Source organism: Vigna unguiculata, chromosome 8, assembly GCF_004118075.2.
Source record: "Vigna unguiculata cultivar IT97K-499-35 chromosome 8, ASM411807v1, whole genome shotgun sequence".
Taxonomy (NCBI): Eukaryota; Viridiplantae; Streptophyta; class Magnoliopsida; order Fabales; family Fabaceae; genus Vigna; species Vigna unguiculata.
This window is the reverse complement of record NC_040286.1, coordinates 36,482,775-36,504,204: the sequence shown is the minus strand read 5'-3', so window position 1 is coordinate 36,504,204 and position 21,430 is coordinate 36,482,775. Positions and strand designations below refer to the sequence as shown.

Below are 21,430 nucleotides of genomic sequence, written 5' to 3'. Positions count from 1 at the left end.
CCTTTTAAAATATTATTATTTATTAAATTTTTAAAAATTAACTGTTATTTTTATAAACTTTTTTATAAAATCGTTTATCTCTGATTTTCTATTTTTTTTATTTTATCAACCGTTATTTTCTCATCTTTTCTTAATATATTTTATTTTATTTTTAATAAATATAATTTTATTTTATATATTAATTTAATAAAATTAAATTATCATCACTTACTAATATAATATCACGTATATTTAAAAAATACGTGTATATATATACCACAGCAATATCCGTGTATACGCTAGTAAAAAAGAAAATACATATAAATATGAATATATTTTCATTAATATTTCTAAAAGAAGTTCGAATTTGGAAAACATTGTTTTTATTACTGCCAATTCATTTTGTTAGATAAAATGTTCATTTGTGTAACTCATCTTTGATCTATAAATAAATATTGAAACAAAAGATCTACAACAAAATGCTAATTGGGTCTTACAAAGGTTTTTTCTAAAATGAAATTATATATTTTTTTTATTTTTGATCCGATTTAAAGTCTTATTCATTTTTCGTTTTAACTATAAATACATTTTCACAAATAAATCGATGAAAATTTATTATGGACATTTTTTTTTCTTTTTCACAATAATTATAGAAAAAATGTCAATTAAAGTAGAGTGGATTTAAAGGATGTTACTGGAAATATCATATTTATAAATTATCTTGTTTTTCGTATATTAAATAATATTTAAAATAATCATTATAATTTTCCGTTTAAAATATTTTTATTTGTATATATACCCTTACGACTTTACATAAAATTGTCATCATATAGGACCGTTTACATTGTTAATTTGACTGAGTTTTTGTTCAAAATGTCTGATAGAATTATTTCGATTATAAGTGTTATATATCTTATTTATTATTTGTTGTTATTTATAGAATAAAAAATTCAATTCAAAATTTGTTTCCCCTCAATACTAATTTTCATTTATTTTTTTAACTAATTTCATTTCAATTATAATTTAAAATTTGGCGTTTAATAACCAAAATTTAACCTGAAAAAAAGAGTTGTATATTTCAGAATATATTATCCATGTAATTTTTGTTTGTTATTTAAGTTAAAATATGTAGATTGATATTCAACATTTGTATTAACTTCATTTACAAATACCTAAGGTTAATTTAGAAAAAAAAAAGTTAATTTCTTTGTTATTAAATTGTGATTTGTGTGTATGATTTTATCTTGAAGTTGTTAATATTATTGAAACTTCGATTTTAAAATCTTGAAATCGTAGTTAGTACTGACGACTATATCTTACTTCTTAATCCTATCAATAGCTTTTAAAAAAAATCTAGATCGGTAATATCAAATAAAAATTAACTTCCTAGTAAATTAACCTACTTATACAAAGTGTTTGGTTTAACTACTTGTCTATTATTTATTTATTGCACATTGAAATATAAAAAATTATTTACTTTTATGTTTAAGTATTTAAAAAAATAAAGGCAGTATATATAAATTAAAAAAAAAAAACTATTAGTAAAGTAGTAGTTTCATTTAATTCCATCATAATTATCCAAGCAAATAAAAAGTTTAACACACACATACTTCAAGAAAGTTTTTGATAGAGAGAAAAATGAAATAAAGATGACAATAAATAAAGCATAAGTTCAAAAATAATAAAAATGTGAGAAATATATTTATTTAAAATTATATAATATTTTTGATTTGATAACAATAAAAAAAATAAAAGATGATAAACAATAGAAGTATTTTTTTGTTACTTATTTTTCCTCACCATAACAGAAAAACTCATTCTCATTTTTCTGTATCTAGATGCTTCTCAACCAACAGAGTAAAGTATAAATAATTGCCCGCCTAATTAGGGAAATTGACTAATATTTTCTGTATCTCTATATAAAGGGACAGTGTATTTTGAATTTTGCGCGCTCAAATTCTGGTTATCTCTGGTTTTCTGTTCATTCGCTGTTTTACTGGGTGGTGCAGAATCGAGATAGCTGAAAATGGAGGACATGGACGAAATCGACGCTGTTCCTCAGGTCCACCTTTCATATAAATTTGCCTCAAAATTTTGATTTCCTGCTACTGTTTGCCTACCGAAGAAGCACGTTTTAGCTCAATTAGTTAAAATCTTAAATAGCGCCACTGTTCCCTCTGGATAGTCAGATTACTACAATTTTTAGGTTGCAAACTTTGTTCGATTAAATTGCTTCACTGAAGTTGAAGATTGAATGGCTTGTGTCAAAACATTCTGATGATTAATCTTTACATATATAGTAGTTTCAAACAAGTAATACTTCCATATTTGATTCTCTGGTGACTGTTAACTGTTTTTGTTGTTTTGACTAGATTTGTTATGCTAATAGAATTCAAGCTTAGTGCATGATAGCGAAGGATATTTATCGGTCACCAATGGCAGGGGGCATGCCCTTGTCTGCACCGGTTTACAGTGCTTCTGTCTTACCAGTTACTAGAAGTGTCAAGTTTAGGAAAAATGAGTTTCAATTTCGTGACGTGATTTCTATTAAGCTAGAACTTGTGTTTATGTTGCGCTGCAGCAAGTCTTTTGGATTTTATAATGCATTGCAAGGTGATACGGAGGTTGTTGTTAGCATAACAAGAATAGAGTAGATTAATATCTTGAAAAAATAAAGATAAAACAGCGGTGGATAAGCTTACAAATATTCTCAAATTTGTGTAGAATAAATTTACGAAATATCAATGAGTTTTATGTAGGAAGTTTGACATGTTTCATATTATAAGAAACAGGCGAAAACATTAAATTTAAGGGTTATCTGATAAACAAGTTTTGTAATATTGTAATTTAAGTTGAACACTGTCATAGGATGAGGTATCTCACCAATAACTTCAATTAAATTCAGAGTAAATTTATTGCTACAAAATAAAATTAGATTGATATTTTTAATATTAATTAGCCTAGTGGGAAAAGGCTTTAATTTTTGTATATGTTAAATATTTAATACCAGAGTAATTTTTGTATATCTTAATCGTATGGTCATATACAATTTCTAAGGATTATAAAGTCAAGACTGCTCAGTTTAAATTTTTGGTTCCTGCAACCTTTTTACTTGAATGATTGATTTGCTTCACTGCAACCTCAGTCCTTGATTGGAAAATTTGGACTTTTTACAGGTTTACATGGCTTGCATACTAAATGGTCATAGGTAAGCTTTTTAATAGCCCAAGTATCTGTTGCCCAATCTTGCATAAAATTGTTTGGTGCAAAAACAAAGTGATAGTTTCCTAGCAGTGGGAATGAAATCGTGTGAAGAATGATGTTGCAGGAAGGATATTTGAAATTAAGTGGCAAATTGTTTCAGAACATTGAAAATTAAATATATTGTGTAATGTTGCAATTTTGACGGGCAAAAGGGTTATATAATAATGAAAGGTTTGTGCAGCTTAATGTTATTGCTCCTGCTACATGTATTCCGCCTTATTTTTCTTTCACAAATACAGAATAGGAGTTTCTTATTATGATTCCACACTTCGACAACTTTATGTACTTGAAGTTTGGGATGATGGCGACAAAGGTTTTCCAATTATTGATCTGGGTATGATTTCTTTCTTATCATTGTTGACTTTGAGCTCAATTTTAGGTAGTAATTTGCACAGCTTATTTTTGGTTTCTGTTCTCCTTAAAAGGAGAAGTTGTGTTTTGCCAAACGTAATTCTATAAATAAAAAGAGTTTTCTCCCCCTTTAAATTAAAACAGCTTAGAACAAGAATCTTAGTTACGTTAATTATAGGAGTTCTGTTTTCTCTTTAACCAGTCCAAATTTCAAACCCGATAACATATCCAAAAAGTTTTCAAAAGTTTTATAATTGCCAAACAACTTTAAATTCAATTTTAAGCATTTTTCTTAAACTCTAACTCTAAAGTAGTTATGATATTCTAAGAAATTCAGGCCAAATGCGATCCTTGGTTTTGATGTTCAAAGTTGAAACTTGAGACTCAGCATAGATATGTTCTCTTTGATAGAAGTTTCAATATTGTGCTTCATATACCCCTATTGATTTTAAGACGAATACTTCTTTTACTTGTTATGAATTCTAGTAAATGAATGTCTTTATATATGAATATCTGGTGCAGTGAAATATCAAGCCAACCCTTTGGTTATTTACACAAGCACTAAAAGTGAAGAATCCTTCTTGTCTGCTCTGCAACAAAAGGGTAGGATGCCCTTAATGTGATTAAGTTACGAAAGACTATTATTTGGACCTTTGACCCATTGAAGTTACGCAGATGGAGTAGCTGAGTATCCTACAGTAAAGCTTGTTAAAAGTTCAATATTCAGCTACGAGCAAGCATGGCATAGGTGTTACATCTGTTAAGATCTTAAAGAGAATTCTAACTTAAATCTTTTTGCAGTGTACAGGATGATATATTGAATATTCGAATTGTTGATGGAGATTGTTTTGTTTGGACTTTCAGATTCTCTATTTGATTTGTTTTCACTTAATGCTTAAAACTTATCCTATCTATTAACACATCCACACACAGAAGTAGCGTTTGATTTAGGAACTTACCTTCGCTTTGAAATTGGGGTATTAGGATCATTTTTTCTCATCACATAATTTCCATCATTGCCTCTCTCTTCAACCTTGAAAAGTTTATATTTTTTTTACTGCTTTGTTTCAGTTAAAGGATTGAACAAACGTCTTGGTGCTACCCTTTAATTGTTTTATTCAGCATGCCTGATTTTTTTTTTTTTGTGGAGAAAGCTATTTTATGACAGCTTTTATTTGGTGATTTGTAAACTCCTTTATATCAAATAAAATAAAAGTGTGCTGCAATTTTAGTATTCTATCTCTTCTACTTCAAGAATCCTGATTTTACAGATTAATTTACCTGCGAGTGGCGGGGATGGATGATGGATTAAATATGAAGGAGAGGATTTACTATGTGAGTTAGAAACCACCCACCACTGTCCTAGTATCTTAGGATTATAAATGCACATCCTTAAATTAGTAATAGAATACTTATTTGTTCTAGATTAATTGTTGCTTATATTATAACAAGTTTTGTATGGAAAAATCTTCTGTCCTTTCAATTATTATTGCTGTTGCAATACTCTAATAATTTTATATGCATCCCCCTCTTTCTCCCCTCTGTTACACCTGCAGCTGAGTTCAATGATGGACATGGGAAGTGAAGTACAGGTTCGTGCTAGTGGTGGTCTCCTTGCAATACTAGAGGATGAAAGGATTGTAGATACTCTTGAACAGAAAGAATCAGGAAATACATCAATTTCAATTGATTCTGTTGCAGAAATTTCACTGTATCCTTGAACTTATTTTTCTCAGTGTTTATAGGCAAAAACGTTCTTCTTTGTGCTGCTTGAAACTTGAAAGGAGAAAATGTGAGTTCAAAGGCTGTCCTTTACCTTGGTGATACAGAAATAACTTTCTCAAACTTGATGCAGCAGCTCATGAAGCATTACAAATATTCCAAATTGACAAGCACCCAAGCCACATGGGAATCGGTAGAGCAAAAGAAGGGTAATTACTTAATCTTAAATATTCTACTTAAAAAATATGTAAATATCTAAGGCAATGTCTTAATTGCAGGTTTTCAGTATTTGGAATGATCAATAAGGTTTGTTGAGTGGTTTGAATAGTGTGTGCCAATTTCTCGTCACATAAGATTAATAGTTTGTCTTGAATGCAGTGTGTGACTCCGATGGGTAGACGTCTTTTGAGGTAACATGAATAAAAAATAGTGAGAATGTGAGATTTATAACCTACCTATCTCTTGAGCTTGAGAACTTGAGGCGACATTTTTCTCACATAATTTCCCCGTTTCAGAAATTGGTTCTTAAGGCCTATTCTTGATCTTGAAGTGCTGAACTACCGTTTAAATTCTGTATCCTTCTATAGTCTAGCATATATTGTCTAATTAGGCTTCACTAATCTGTATAATCCAAATTTCAGGTGGATAGAAAAATTTACTTTATTTAATTATAGTCCCTTTTGAGGTGAAATGGCTATTTAATATCTTATTCACTACATATCTTCAACAAATTAATCATATAATTATGAAAACATGTTTTCCTTTGATGGTAAGTAGATATCTTTTTTTCTATGCTCAGAAGAACTTGTTGCTTCATTACGGGAAACCTTGAAATCTGTGAAGGATATACCCCACTTGCTGAAGGTATGAAATGTCTCTTCCTCTCTCATTCTTGTTCTTATGCTCGTCTGACTGTATGTTCATTGTCTATTCTTTAAATTCTCTTTTGTAGATTGTGTTTTGTTCGGGCCAAATAAACAATTAAAAAGAGCATGATGTGTGCTCATTAAAATTTTGTTAACTACATGATTTTAACTCTCCAATCACAAATATTGAACATTATTCATTGTTGAAACATGATATTACTATTACATATTTGAAAATCATTTTTTATCTTGAGTGCATACGTCAGTCTGTTTTATGCAATTATGAATGTGTTTCTTTTCGAAGCAAAAGCCTGTATTATTTGCGTACTAACACTTTTTGAAGATTTAATAAATCATTAAAGAAATTTGACTGTCCAAGCTCTACGTGCACTAGCTCTGATTGGGCAGCTCTTCTAAAGGTAAAATTCTCTTTTATTCTTTTCTAGTTCCTAATAGTCATATTTTCTTGTGCTGTAACCTATTAAAATTCACATCTGCTTCTACATATTAAAATAAATTTATATTGTTCTGTTCCTTGAATTTAGTTTTACATGACCACAGTGGCCTTTAAAAAATTGTTAACTTCTAAACATTTTCTTTGTATATTACAAGTTAACAAAAATCAAAGGCCAACAAATATTCTCCTCCTCCCTTCTCCATTTGTTGCTATTTTCTATTTGTCTTTTCTTGTCAGTGATTAAAAGCGAAGAAATCTTGCTGCATGAAAATTGAAAAATGACAAGATAAAAAAACTGATGCGACTGAGGGGAGGTAATGTTGAAAGCGTGTTAGTTTTTGTTATTGAAGAGGTGGGCAAAATGTTGAACTAGTTAAATGATAAGAAGTCTGGTAAATGATAGGTCAGTGCATAAAATTAGCAATAGCTTTCATCATGGTTGAATATCTAATAGTGATTCAAATAGATTAGGATGAAACCAAATGGAATGGAATAAAGTTAACAATTTGTTTTTTGTATATTTTAATAATGATCTGGGGTTAATAGGAGTATTGAATGGAATGAGATGTAAATTGGAATGTAATTCATCATCTTCTGTTTTATTCCATCCCATTTTAAACAATCTAATCAATGGAGCCAGGTATTCCATTTCGTTTTGCTCAATCTATTGTTTTTCATATCTTACAATTTGGACTTAATGCCTAGCACAATCGTATTACGTCAGTTTCTAAAGTGAAGATTGCCCAAGTTTTATAAGTCACATCTCTCGGCTAAACGTGCCCCCTTCAATGCTGCTGCAATTAAGGTAGCCCAAAGACGTAATTAAGATGGGTCAAGGATGACTATCATTAACTTGGTTTTCCAACACTATTAATCCAAACATAGCATAACTTCTATTTCTACACATGAGGATGCTTCATCCTAGATTATGTGTTTTAAAATATATATATATATATATATATATATATATATATATATATATATATATATATATATATATATATATATATATATATATATATAATTAATTGTATATTTTAAAAAATATGGATGGGAACCTTTTTTTTTAGTTTTATGGATTGTCCATTATTTTGTTACGATATAACTGTATTCTACGATGTTGCAGTTCATGACAAAGATATAGCTAAGGAAAAAAAAAAGAATATCAGGGTTTTCCTTTCCATATTGGACACTGTTTATTTAAGAAATCCATTTACACGAGTTGTGGAAAATGGAGAGGATACCTTCACCGATAGATGTTCATAACAATTTAATATACTTTCCTTTACAATAGAAGTTCATTTTGGGATTGAGCACTGATTTTATGTTCATATGATTTTTAGAGTATTTGTGCGCTGTTGCATGTAAACAAGATTTTTGAAGTTGGAATGTCCGAAGACCTTCGTGAAGAATTGAAGTATTTAAACTTGGACATTGTCGAGAAGGTATTTGCATATATGCTCTATTCGAGTGCACTCGTCTACACTATAGCTTAAATGGTTTTACTTTTGATAAGTAACATTACTGCAGGCTAATTCATGTATAACAGCAGAACTTGGTTATGTTTATGAACTGGTAAGTTTTATTTGTTTCTCTCCTATTAATTATGATGAGAAATACTAAAAAGAGAAATCGCACATAATGTGCTTTGATGTTTTAAAAGCATCTGATTTTCGAATCTGGTAGAGTGAGGGGAACCATTTCAAGAGTCAATTCAATCGAGAGATTTATTTAATTTGTTTGGATAAAAAGCGATAGCAGTTTTCCCTTTGTTTGGATTATGGTTTGTGCAGGTAATTGGTGTTATTGATTTAAATAGAACTAAAGAGAAAGGTTATGCGACGGTTGTGAAGGAAGGTTTCTGTGACGAGGTTAAACCCAATGTTCTTGTTCCTTTTCTTCGGCTGTGTGAATGTACTGAATTTTGATAGTATGCATGTGCCAGTCAAGTTGAAAAATGTGTTGTCAAATTGTTTCTTTGCTCATGTGCCTACTAGGATGAGATTTTAAGTAGAGAAATTAATCCATAGATGTTTGAAGGTTTAATCTAATGTATAAAATTTTCTTCTTTCATTGGTTCAACTGTCTTCGGTATTTTGTAGTTAGATGAGCTGAGGCAAATATATGAGGAACTGCCGGAATTTCTGGAAGAGGTGGCTTTTTGTGTAAATTTTAATTGATCAGAAAAATTAATATATATATATATATATATTTTTTTTTTTTTTCTCGTCATGATACATATTTTTTGCAGGTTTCATCGATGGAATTGGATCAACATCCTGGTCTATGCAAGGACAAGCGTGTTCCTTGCATTGTTTATATACAGCAAATAGGTAGATCTGACTCTCATTTACACTTGTATCCATAAAATGTGGTAATGGGTCATTGCATTGCTCTTTCTTTATGAAGTACATTTAATAAAAGGCTGTAAACATTGTTTATTCCAGTAGATATGATTATGTTTAGTTTTAATCCTTCATTTTCATTTTTTTGATTTATCCTGGTGACTGGGTTTGTCATGAATTCAAATACGAAACAATTTCTTTACATATATGTAAAGATAAAGTTATGCACAATAACCTTTTCTTAAGCAAGACGAAAAGAAAAATAAAAGAGAAAGCAATGGGGGGACACAGAACTTAGAAGTTGCAAAATCAGAGAATTAGACGACAAAGAAAGAATATAAAGGGATCCTCAATAGGGTCATCACCATTGAGGCCAAGTTTTAAACTGAGACCTATAGGCAGTGCAGCTGGTCTGCTACCTAAGAAACCAGTATCATCAAGTAAATATAAAGTATATTTTCTGTGACTCAAGGAACTACCTTTGTTGGATCCGGCAATTTCCAATCTTAAAAAATTATTGGAGAGAAGAGAACTAAGGATCTTCAGTTTGAACAAGGAACTTGTTGTCAACTGTACATTGTTAACACAAGAAGAATATGGTCCTGCTTGTTATCCACATAAACCAACAAAATGACCAATGAAGAACCAAAACTATAAGTGAATAGAGAGTAATCATTTTTAAACTGTGTAAAACCATGTCACTGTAATGTTGAGGAGAACTTATAGAACCATTGTCTAGAGGCTTGCCTAAGTCCATATATAGACTTATTTAACTTGCAAACTAATCCTTTTGTTGTTGTTTTGTAACCTTAGGGAATATCCATGAGTATTTCCTCAAATAACACACCATTTAAGAAGGCACTGTTAGTATCTAGCTACTGTAGGCTCCAATTTTTTGGAGCACCAATAGGTAATAAGACTCTTAGAAAAGTAAGCTTTGCCACTAGTGAAAAAGTGTATGAGAAATCAATTCCAGTCTGTTGTGTGTTGCCTTTGACTTTCAGTTGAGATTTGTATTTATCAATTGAACGGTTCAATTTGAAAAGCCATTAGCATCCTATGCAATATTTGCCTTCAAGTAAAGGGACTAAAGACCAAATGTCATTATCTTCAAAAGCTTTAATCTTTTGAGCCATATCATTGCGTCATTCAGGGTAGGGTACTACTTGATGATAGAACTGAAGTTCATAAGTAGAGGAAATTTGATTGATAAAGGTTTTGTAATTTGGACTCGATTTGTCTAAAGAATAAAATTTTGAATGAGATGAGTGTGTGAAGTGCTAGAACACACATAGTCAGGCAAATAAGAGGGTTTCTCTAACACTCTCAATGATCTCTGAACAAATGCTTCAAGTCCATCAGGACTAGACATTGATATTTCAGATGTACCATCAATGTCTAATTATATTTGATTATAATACTTTCATCAACCATTTGCCACCATGAGGAAACCTCAACTCAATGTCTAATTATATTTGATTATAATACTTTCATCAACCATTTGCCACCAAGAGGAAACCTCAACTCCAAGAGTCTCAGTTAGTAATTTGCTGGATTTCTGCCACAACGTGGCAAGGTGGCGCTGCCCTGCCATTTTGGCTGTTTGGCAACATCAGTTCACATTTTTTTCATAGCATATTTTTTTCCGGCTATCAAACAACACTGGATATCTTATTAATGAGCAATGCATATCTTGTTTCTGTCTACTGTAGGTTATTTAATGTGTATCTTTGAAGAAAAACCTGAAGAAACCTCTCTGGAGACACTTGTAGATTGGGAATACGCAGTATGTTGGTGATTGCACCCAGTCAAATGATTTACCTAATTAATATCTTATATTTCATGTTATTCATTTCAAGTACAGTTTTGTGACACAGATGGAGAGACAAAAAGATACTTTTATCGTACGCCAAAGACACGAGAATTGGATAGTCTGCTCGGTGATATCCACCATAAAATTCAAGGTATTTTAAGCATATATTTGATAGTTCCCTGATTTTTACTTATTTGCTTTGAAGTAATTCGCCGAGCCTTTGCCCAGACTGGTAACATGCTCTAACCTTGAAATGAAAAAAACTCTCGATGTAAGCAATTAGATTTTAATAAAATTATGGAATTCCTTGACACAGCTTGTGGTAAGACTCTCACCGTAAGATCTATGAGACGTAATAGATATGATTGAGTTTACCTTCAAAGTTAAACGCTTGGTCTCTGGTGCAATCTTACTTATTTGAGTTCTTTTATTCAAGATATGGAGAGGGCAATCACCAGAGATTTGTTTTCGCGTATATTGCTATTCCAGACCCTTTTGATAAAGGTGGCAACTTTTGCAGCTGAACTGGACTGGTAAGATAAATTGTCATTATAAATAACTGGTGCTAGCTGGGACATTTTTTTATCGTTAATAATTTTGCTTCAGCTTTTTGTCAATGGCATTGGTTGCACGGCAGAACAACTACGTCAGGCCTTCGTTGACTGAAGAAAATTTGCTTGATATAAAAAATGGAAGGTTCAGATCATCTGGTTATAAGAACCTAATGGAAAATCATTTATATGGTTAATGATAAAAACTGGCTTTGTTTGTAGGCATGTTTTGCAGGAAATGACGGTAGACACATTTATTCCTAATGACACTAAGATTCTTCATGATGGTAAATAGCTGTAGACATACATAACTGATATTAGCTAACTTATATTATTAAAGTCCATTTTTGATCAAATTATTTTGTTATTAATCCCTCTTCCATTGCTCTTTACGGTAGGAAGAATAAATATCATCACCGGTCCTAATTTTTCTGGAAAAAGTATCTATATAAAGCAGGTCAGCTATTAGTTCTTTATCTTTCTGGGACATGTATTCCGCAGCATATTGATTGTACTGTTTTAAAATAGCAACTATGTCGAAAAGGTCATTCTATAACCTTAATTTCTAGTCTCCAAATGGAAGAATTTTCCTAACTTCTAGTCTCTGTATGAAAAAAATGTTGCAGGAGCTATTTTAGTAGTACGTGTATCAGAGTTATGAACTTCTGGTTTTTAATATTCATCTGGTCTGACAATCTAAACACTACAATTGTTGATATTCATCAGATCTTTTTTTTATTTGGGTTTTGCATATTTTTATTGTCGTGGCATTCACCCAATATTTTTTTTTTTTCTTTAATTCAATTGAAAAAATAATTTAATTAACATGTATTTTCGGGATAACAATTACTTGATATTATCATTGTTTAATAACATTTTTATATAAGTTGATGAATACAATAGCATATACATGACATCACAATTTAATAAAATTAATTTGAGCTATATTATATTATTGCTAAAAAATAACATTTTTTAATATCTTATTTTTTGTATGATTATCTCAAAGTAAAATGAGTGACCACACTAAATAAAAACAAAATCTTAACATTTTTATCGTTTCATGTGGATGAGTTTGTGCTTATCCACCTTTCCGGATTCAAGGATTTTTGTTCAGGGACTGTGTTGAAGACTAAAAAAGGAAGCTTCGAATTTACTGTTCTTCAAATAGTTGATTCCTTAACATACAGTATAACGTCTGGCTACTATATGATGTTACTGACCTTGCTCCTTGTTGCTCTGTTATTTATAAACTAACGATAAGTATTTTGCAGATTGCTATAATTGTTTTTCTCTCCCACATTGGTAGTTTTGTGCCAGCCGATTCAGCAACTGTGGGTCTAACAGATAGGTATAATTTTCTCATGAATCACGTCCCTTATGAAACAAGAGTTACATTATTGAATGCTAATCGTTTTTTATTTACTTGTTTGTTGGGGAGGTATTTTAGAATATTTTGTGCAACGGGAAGCAGGCTTATGACAGCTGAACAATCAACATTTATGATTGATCTACATCAAGTAGGGATGATGCTCAGGTATTCCAAGAAAAAAGCCATCTCCATTACATTTAACATAAAACCGTCACAGGAAAAATCTGTATAACCTCCTTGCATTTGGATGGACTATGGTGCAGGATGCCCTATCTTCTATATCATTCGTTTGTTTTGGTTAATTATTTGGTTTCTATACCAGAGTTAACTTTTCATTTTAACCCCCACTTAAAAGTTTATATTTTAATATCTATACTAACAATTGTTTTAACTTTTAGTTCTTATATCTCTATCATGTGGTGGTTTACACTGCCAAAAACCTAACCAACAGAGACTAAAACTCAGAATTTTTGGGTACAATGATCCAACATTTTATACCAACAATTAAATAAGCGGAGGGTTCCAAGATAATTTGCATTTTAATAAAAGGGCAATGTTTGTGTATATGTATTTTTTTTAATGCCTAGAAAATCTACAGGCATGCTACTTCGCAATCTCTGTGTTTGGTTGATGAATTTGGTAAAGGTACTCTTACAGAAGGTCTGTTTCTCCAATGTTTAGAGTGTCTAAAATTCACAAATGCATGGAATGTGTGTGCGTATTGTTGAGGCTAGTTTTTAGCTTAAATTTTTAATCTTTCTTTCAGATGGCATTGGTCTACTTGCTGGAACCATAAATCACTTTGTCACATGTCATGAACCTCCAAAGGTTTAACTTCTTCCTGAAATTATATAATGTGTGTATGAATTCAACTTTTCAGGAATTATAATATCATTTTCCGAAGATGACCATCTTTATGCTTTCCAGTAACCGTCGTCTCATCTATAATCTTTTAAGTGTTTCTTTACAAGTCTATATCGGATATTAGGCTTAATTATATTATGTAAGTTTTTTTTAAGTACATTTAATTATATATTTTATTCTTTTGCATATTTTGCCCGTCATTATATACTTATATGCTGATTTGTCACAAAAAAATGAAAAAAGTCGTTGCTTTGTTATATTTTATTTAGCAAAAAATGTTAATATGTTAGAAATCCTTATAAACTTATTCTACCATCTTACAACCCTTTATAATAATTTCTTATCAATAATTTAATTTAATATTTTTTTTTTGGCAAAAAGAAGTCGTTTTGATGTCATTTTATTTTCTTTCGTTATACTTCATCATACCGTCATACATTTAACAGAATGGCAAGATGCATGAAAATTAAAGAATATGATGGTAAAACATTTAGTTGTGAAGATTGTTTCAGTGATATGGGTTGACATAGAAAAACTTACAAAACGGATTAGATTAGTCTAAAACAATTGTTCAAATGGAGTTGAGTCATTTTGCTGCGATCTAAATAAGTTTAGGCTAATCCGGTCTTGAAATTTATGGAGTGATTCGTTTTGTAAAATAATAATTGTATTTAAAATAATTAAATTGATATTATTTTTTAAAAAAACATATGTTAATTATAATTTGCATTTATTTATATATATTAAATTACTATATTTAAATTTTAAAATTAAAATTGTATGTGTTCTTTTATTAAAAGTTTTGTTTTTATATTTGTTTAAAATTTTGTAAAGTGAGTCAAAATGATCCACTGACTCCGCACGGAGCAAGATTAGGTTAAAATTACAGCTCTTTTATAAAACTGATCAGATCGATACAATTTTTTAGGTAACTCCTTAAGTCAGGCTGAACCGGTCAACTCAGCCCGTTTGACAATTGTTACAGATAGGAAAGCCTGGGTGGTAAATGGTGAAAGAATGATAGTTAAATGTTAAAATGGACAATTAGTTCTGTTGTTGTTTTAGTGACTGGCAATGATCGTTCCACACATGATTGTATATACATGAGCTAATCATGTTCCAGTGATCATGAGTCATTAGAGTAGTTCTATGATGAAATTAAAAAGTAATAGTTTTTTATACACTCAAGCAGTAATTTTTTCAGGACATTGTTATTGAAAGACAATTTCCCAGGAAATAATAGTTTTTATTTACTCAAGCATTAGTTTTTTCATGACATTGTTATGGAAAGACAATTTCCCAGGAAATTTTATTAAGATGAAGTATTAACTCAGAACCTAGATTCAAACTGCAATCCAAAAATATATTCACAATTGGCCAAGTGACTATAGGCAGTTTCTCATAGAGATTGTAACTGTCATTTGTTCTGCAAAATTTGTAGGTTTTCGTGTGCACTCATCTCATGGATTTATTGCATGGACATTCCCTGACCAAGGTTACGCACTTATACTTGTGCAAGAAGTTTGAAGTTTTTGAACTCCTCGGTTGAGTGATCATAAACATAATTCCTTTGGACTATTTCAGTCTGAGCAGATTAAGTTTTACACAATGAGTATACTGAGGCCTGACGACAATTCCACATACATTGACGACATTGTATTTTTATACAGGTATATTTTGTTGATTCTGCTATGCAGTATGCTAAGAACTATATTTACCATCAAAGTTTATTTGATGTCAAAAGAAGGATTTGATGGAAATTGTGTAGGTTGTTGGACTTCACTTGATCAGACAATATAACAAACGTGTGTTTGTATTTAAAAAAAGTTACTGTAATAGATGCAGTTTTTTTAGTCTAAGATTAGAGATGGAAAACTGATTGCCAAAAATTATATGTTTAAGCATGCATCTATTTCGGTGAGGTCATCCTGAACATTAAAATATGCACATGAATGATAGTATTTGGTTCATGTAATGCTCCAGGCAGAGGAGCTTTCATTATACTTCGCCCTTGTACTTTGTCTAGACTATTGAGATAATATACTGTCTGAGGAGATTTCATCTTTGTTATTATCATTTTTCTCGCAGGCTTATCCCTGGACATGCCCATCATAGCTACGGTATGCTTTTGCTTTATTCGGTATTTTATGTCTAGAATATTAGAGATATACTTTCTAACACAACAAAGAAAAATGTCAAACACATTCTTTGATACATCATTTGGTGAATACAAGCACAGGGAAGTGTCTTTAAAAGTGTTTTGAAGAGTGTATTACTAACATACTTTGCAATATCAATTGAAATACCAATGAAAATGATGTGTGCGGTTTCTGAAATCCTGCAGGGCTGCATTGTGCTCTGCTTGCTGGTAATTAACAAAACTGCTGCTTAAAAATGATATTTCCTGATAAAAAAATATACGCAAAGCATATTCTTCATTCTTTCCTCGTGATAAAAAATTTATAAAACATTTTTTTTTTTCTGTTTTTATTTCTTTCATTGAAACAAGCTGCACCGTTCACGCAGGTGTACCAGAGGAAATTGTAAAAAGAGCTGCTGCTGTGTTGGATACCGTTTCAAATAATAATCATGTCGAGCGGTTATGCAATGAGAACATCTCTGCCCAAGATCGTCAATGCAAGGTGAAATTTCAATTTCAAGATTCAAATTAGTGCTTTGGATATTGTTTACTCTCTCAGGTATGTTTACTTATATTTCCAAATGGAATGCAGGATGCCATGGATAAACTGTTGGAATTCGATATTGAAAAAGGCGACTTAAAACTTTTCTTTGAGGATATATTTTCTCCAGTTCTTAATGCATCGTGACTGAAGTCTTATCTGCTGATTGTTTTCGTAGGAATTATTGAGATGCCAGGTGTGATGGTATGACATTTATATCAAGATGAGTTGCATACATTTTTATTGAGCATCCATTTTGGAGAATTATATCTTCCTATAGCAGAGTCTTTTTCATTGGTTTATCAACCTCAAGCTAAAAAGTTAGTAGTATGTGGAAAGTTTAGAGAGTGAATAGCTTTAATCATATATAAACATAACTGATAGGACTTTCAATAGAAGTCTGAAGTTAAGAGTTAATCTAATTTTATTAGATTACACTATAATGAGTAGGTTTAAAATGTTCCGCCCTTTAAAAAAGTAATTCTCAAAAACTACAAAAGCATATATCTGTGATCTTTTATAGAAGATTGAAAATGAATTATTTTTATTAAATATAATTTTCAAAATTATAAGAACTAAATTAAAAAATAAAAAAAAAGACTATCGTGTTCATTAGGATGAAAGATATTTGTTAAACCCTAATAATTAGGTGTTTGAAGTCTACTACAATTTCAAAACTTAGAACCCACTTTGGTAAATAGCTTAATTATGAATTTATTGAATTGATATTTATCTTGTACGTAATGTGTATAAGTTGTTTTTTATAATTAGAGTTAAAAGTAAGTTAGGTTATTTTTACTAATTATTATAGAAAGTAACTTATAAGAATATGATAAGTTATTTTTATTGGTTCCTTTAAATACTTTGAAGTAACGTCACAAGATAAATCTAACAAGCTATTTCACCCACGAATTTATTACTAGAGAAATATCAAGCATTTCTAAATTGATTGCAATATTAACCCATCATTCCCAAAGCTAAAATCCTAAGTTGGTTGTGGTCCATAACAATATTTAGAAAATTCTAACAAGTTCGGAGTGTTAATATGTTTATGAATGTTTCTCCTTCCTTTCCTCTTTCGGTTGATTTTGTCCACAGCTAGGATTAACATCAACTATTGAACTTGAAGCAGTTGGATCCGACCCACCTAGTCAACGTAAGCTACAACTACTTGATATGGAAACATTATATAGTTTGATGCTCTTGTCATATTTCATTAACATCTATTAAAAACTAGTATAAAAACCATCATTCTCATAGGAATGCATATTTTTCTAACCAGAGATCATTTTTCCTGAAGCCCGGCTTTGGGATTTTTTTTCCCTCCCCAATATCACATTCAACTTTTAACATCGAACTATAAAGAAAAAAAAAATGTCATTGAAGAGTTAATGAATCCTGAAGTTCAGGCTGCTACTAGTTGTTTCATATTAATGGGAGATGCGTAACCTGAAGGACCGTCGAAAAGTCTGTTAACAAATATACGAGAAGCTGCCTCCGTAGGATGGAATTGGTCGAAGAAGATGTGATCTTCTCTATTAGGACAAAGGTTTGACAATGGCAGGCAGGGAGCCCTGGCATTCAGCTCACCCAGTCCACAACAAGCACCTTTTACCTCACTAAATCCTGAAAAGGGATTTCAATTTTTTTTAATCACAATCCAATACGATAAAAATAATTAATTAATGATTAGTTAAAATTTACAAGAAAGTTATTATATCATCCGACCCAACCCAACTCAAATCGTTAAAAACGACAATCACATTTTTGAGATATTATTCATTTTGAAAAAGTTATGTCACGGTTTTATTCTTTAAAAACGTCTATGAATGAGTATTTAAAATATATTTGATCTTGACTTTTAAACAATGTAAAACTTATTGAGTGTAAAAATGTTAATTATTAGATTTTATTAGTGAAGGGTTGAATCCACAATTTCTACCCTCTTCCTTTCAAATCCACGAAATCAATCTTATTGCTTTAAATTGTTAACTAGGGATTCAATCCACGGCCTTGACCTCGTGTGTGGATATTGTGATAAGTTGGTTATTTATTATTAAGGAGAGAAAATAGGAGAGTGTGGTGGTAAATGACAGTACCATTGGAAGCTGGACTCTGAATGAGGTCGTTGATGGCAGCATAAGTGTCGAAGTAGGAGTAGATTATCCCTCTATTCTCCGATTGCCATTCCATCAACATCGATTGAAGGCCTTCATTGTATTTTACAGACCAGTAATTCACTTCTACAACGCATTCCGTTTTGTTCTTCAGCCTGAATTCAGGGCAGCATCCAAGTGTTCCAACTCCCGCGATCTCAAATTTACGTGCACCATGATCGTACAATCTCTACAAAAAAATTTAAATAAAAAAACAAAGCAAAGGACACAAACGTTTATCCTTAAACAGTGTATACGTTTGTCACAGATCTTTCGAATTACGATTATTGTATGGTACCTGTAGTTGCAATTTTAGTGAGAGTGCCATGGAATCCACGTACTGGTGTGGGGTAGTTTTCTTACGAAGATCTGATGACTCAAAATATCCAAAGAGGTCGTTGCTGCCAATCACCACAACGAAAATTGATTTTGAGAGATGTTTCTGTATAGCAGCTGCTCCTGTTTCTCGTGTCATTTCCTCGTGCACAATAGAGTAGTAGTCCACTTGTTTTGTCAATGGTATTGATTGTCTCTGAATTCATAATGAACAAAATGTTGAAAGGGTTCTCAAAATTTAAAATCCAACACACTGATTTGGTTAACTCAATTCACATTTTGTCATCATGAAAAAATGAGATAAAAATAATAAACATATATATGATTAAGTTATATTCTCTAATAATTAATAATGTTCTTAATTATAAAGAAAAGGAACTACGTCACTGTCTAGATTTAAATGGTCCACGTCTTTCAAAAAGATGGACCCGAAACACCAATTCCTTTCAACGGAGACCCACTTCAGGTCCATCTTGGGTCAGATTCCCAGAGCCGTATTTGGGTCGTCTACCCACAATAAATGAATAAAAGTAAAAACAAAAAAAAAAAACTACTTTTGGTGACTTACATAACGCAAGTCAGAACCATCAAATATTCCAGCACCTGCGGAGGCAAAGCTAACACCATCAATGAATGTCGCCTTGTTTTTGTTGGCCTTCGATGTTAGAGAGAGGTAAGGTGGCGAAGTTGCCAAACCCAATTTCTCAGCTGCAATTTCAACCCACACAACACAATCATTACATTAACTAAAAAAATTATCTACCGAGAACAAATACCAATGAGATATGAATTCAACCACATTAAGTATTGACATTACTCTTTTTTAGACTATGAGTTTATGAGTCTTTATCCTTATACAGTACTCCACTCTTTTATTTCTAGTCAATACAGTACTTAGACTCACACTTGAGTTTTTGAACGTTTATTAATTTGCATAATAAGAAACTTTACAAAGTATTATGAAGTTTGTGCACCAAAATATATATATATATATATATATATATATATATATATATATATATATATATATATATTGTCTTTTTATGATTTTCATTTGTTGTCACACTCCACATGTGTCGACGTTATTTTTCCATGTTTTCTGGGTGCCAGTTTATCAACCTTATGAATATCTTACAGGTGAAGAAACATGCAGAAAACAAATCTGGTTTCCAAAAATATTTCTCAACAATTAATATATATTAAATTCTAACAATTAATATATATTAAATTCTGAGATTGAATCAGTTCAAACAAATTATAAAACATAAAACTAAATGAGTTCAAGATATATATACACATTAGGCACAAGATTAATTACCTGAGAAGACAGAATTCAGTAATTATTGAAAAATTCTCGAACTAAAACATTGTCTTTAAAGTTAAAAAACATGAACACATAAGTGACGACATGATTGTAAGAACATTTGAAATGGTAAGGTTTTTGTTTGGAATGAATTAGAATTACCAACAAAATCTGCAGCATTCTTGCCATTGCTAAATCTTCCGGTGGGTATGTGGTTGGGAAAATCAATGCCATAGTGACGATGATTTGCCTTTGCAATGGAAAGAGTTAAGAAATTGTTGTTGCCGACATCCACAAGTGAGTCTCCAAACACGTACAAAGCTGGAACCATTTGAGGGTCTGAAGAAGCAAAGCATAAGATGAAAAAGCCATAGATGATCATAAAGAACACTGTTTTACCCATCTTGGTTGCTTAGACAACTGTTTGATTAATATTTAAAGATAGCCTAAAGCTGGCTCAAAGGTTCTGGTTCTGGTTTACGTGTGAAAAGAAAAAATTGATTGAATGGTGGTGAGAGATAGTGGAGCAACAGTATTCTCCAGATACTCCATCCACTGAAATTCATGTTTATTTTATTGTCGATGATGTGTCATGTCTTAATGGGACAAACATTGTCAACGTCAAAAGGAAAATTCCTCTCGCTTCTTCCTTCGTTTTTAGTTTTTACCTCAACAACTAAACTGTGACAATGTTCATTCATATGCTTCTGATATCTCACTGCAAAATTATTTCTTACAAAGTTTTGGTGACAGACTTGTGAGAATGCATAGTGACGATAAATAAAAGTTTGATCTGACTTAAAAATAGAAGGAAAAGAAATTAGTTTATATTGAAAAGTAAACTTTGTCAAAAATAATTTTGTTTAAGTATCATAGTCCATTTAACTGTAATAATATTTTTAAATTCTAGATTTATATAGTTCCTTGTTGGTGAAGGTTAAATATATTTTTATTTTTTAAAATTTTTAGCGTGAAATTGGAGTTCTCTAATCCAAATTGTGATACATTTTAATTTTTAAACTTTAAAATTGAATAGATACAGTTTTCTTAATTTAATTGTGCTAATTTTTTTTACATGTCAAGTGTTTTATAATGTAATTTTTTTTACATGTCTAACTGTTTACACCGTTTAATACGTTCTAACTCAAATGTCAACTTAACACATCATTTAACATGTAAAAAGTAACATTATTGGAGTAAAAGAACTATATTCATTTATTTCTAAATTTTGGAAACAAAATATATCCAAGTTTAAAAACTGAAACAACTTTCACTTTCACATCTATCGGGACTACAAGATAGATACAGATTTGGATTCTTTACTTAATTTTCTTATGTTGTTCCTCTATTGTGTTTTCATAATATACTAA

At 30.9% G+C, this 21,430-nt stretch overlaps 2 protein-coding genes across 7 annotated transcripts; one reads left to right on the top strand and one right to left on the bottom strand.

Moving 5' to 3' along the window:
* Positions 1 to 1,865: 1,865 nt before the first annotated feature.
* On the top strand, positions 1,866 to 16,605 carry LOC114193556 (DNA mismatch repair protein MSH5). 6 transcript variants are annotated; one of them, XM_028083403.1, is made up of 34 exons: positions 1,869 to 2,041; positions 3,156 to 3,187; positions 3,483 to 3,577; positions 4,117 to 4,197; positions 4,270 to 4,342; positions 4,866 to 4,929; positions 5,151 to 5,305; positions 5,424 to 5,525; positions 5,595 to 5,622; positions 5,695 to 5,726; positions 5,832 to 5,889; positions 6,094 to 6,180; positions 6,545 to 6,601; positions 7,983 to 8,084; positions 8,170 to 8,214; positions 8,433 to 8,510; positions 8,742 to 8,792; positions 8,891 to 8,972; positions 10,697 to 10,770; positions 10,849 to 10,948; positions 11,234 to 11,330; positions 11,404 to 11,493; positions 11,571 to 11,635; positions 11,747 to 11,805; positions 12,623 to 12,699; positions 12,799 to 12,885; positions 13,319 to 13,380; positions 13,487 to 13,548; positions 15,026 to 15,079; positions 15,169 to 15,254; positions 15,673 to 15,704; positions 15,929 to 15,952; positions 16,111 to 16,226; positions 16,317 to 16,605. In XM_028083403.1, the coding sequence occupies exons 1-34, from the start codon at positions 2,006 to 2,008 to the stop codon at positions 16,410 to 16,412; spliced, it is 2,439 nt and encodes an 812-aa protein (XP_027939204.1). In that variant the 5' UTR covers positions 1,869 to 2,005; the 3' UTR covers positions 16,413 to 16,605. The 6 variants fall into 6 exon arrangements, 4 of the variants coding, with proteins under 4 accessions (XP_027939207.1, XP_027939204.1, XP_027939206.1 ...); XM_028083405.1 differs by lacking the exon at positions 8,433 to 8,510; XM_028083404.1 differs by lacking the exon at positions 15,929 to 15,952.
* Positions 16,606 to 17,458: 853 nt separating this feature from the next.
* Positions 17,459 to 20,538, bottom strand: LOC114193615 (GDSL esterase/lipase At5g55050-like). The gene is made up of 5 exons (XM_028083483.1): positions 20,223 to 20,538; positions 19,326 to 19,465; positions 18,720 to 18,953; positions 18,365 to 18,611; positions 17,459 to 17,891 (listed from the first exon to the last, which is right to left on the bottom strand). The coding sequence occupies exons 1-5, from the start codon at positions 20,461 to 20,463 to the stop codon at positions 17,671 to 17,673; spliced, it is 1,083 nt and encodes a 360-aa protein (XP_027939284.1). The 5' UTR covers positions 20,464 to 20,538; the 3' UTR covers positions 17,459 to 17,670.
* Between the last annotated feature and the right edge of the window lie 892 nt (positions 20,539 to 21,430).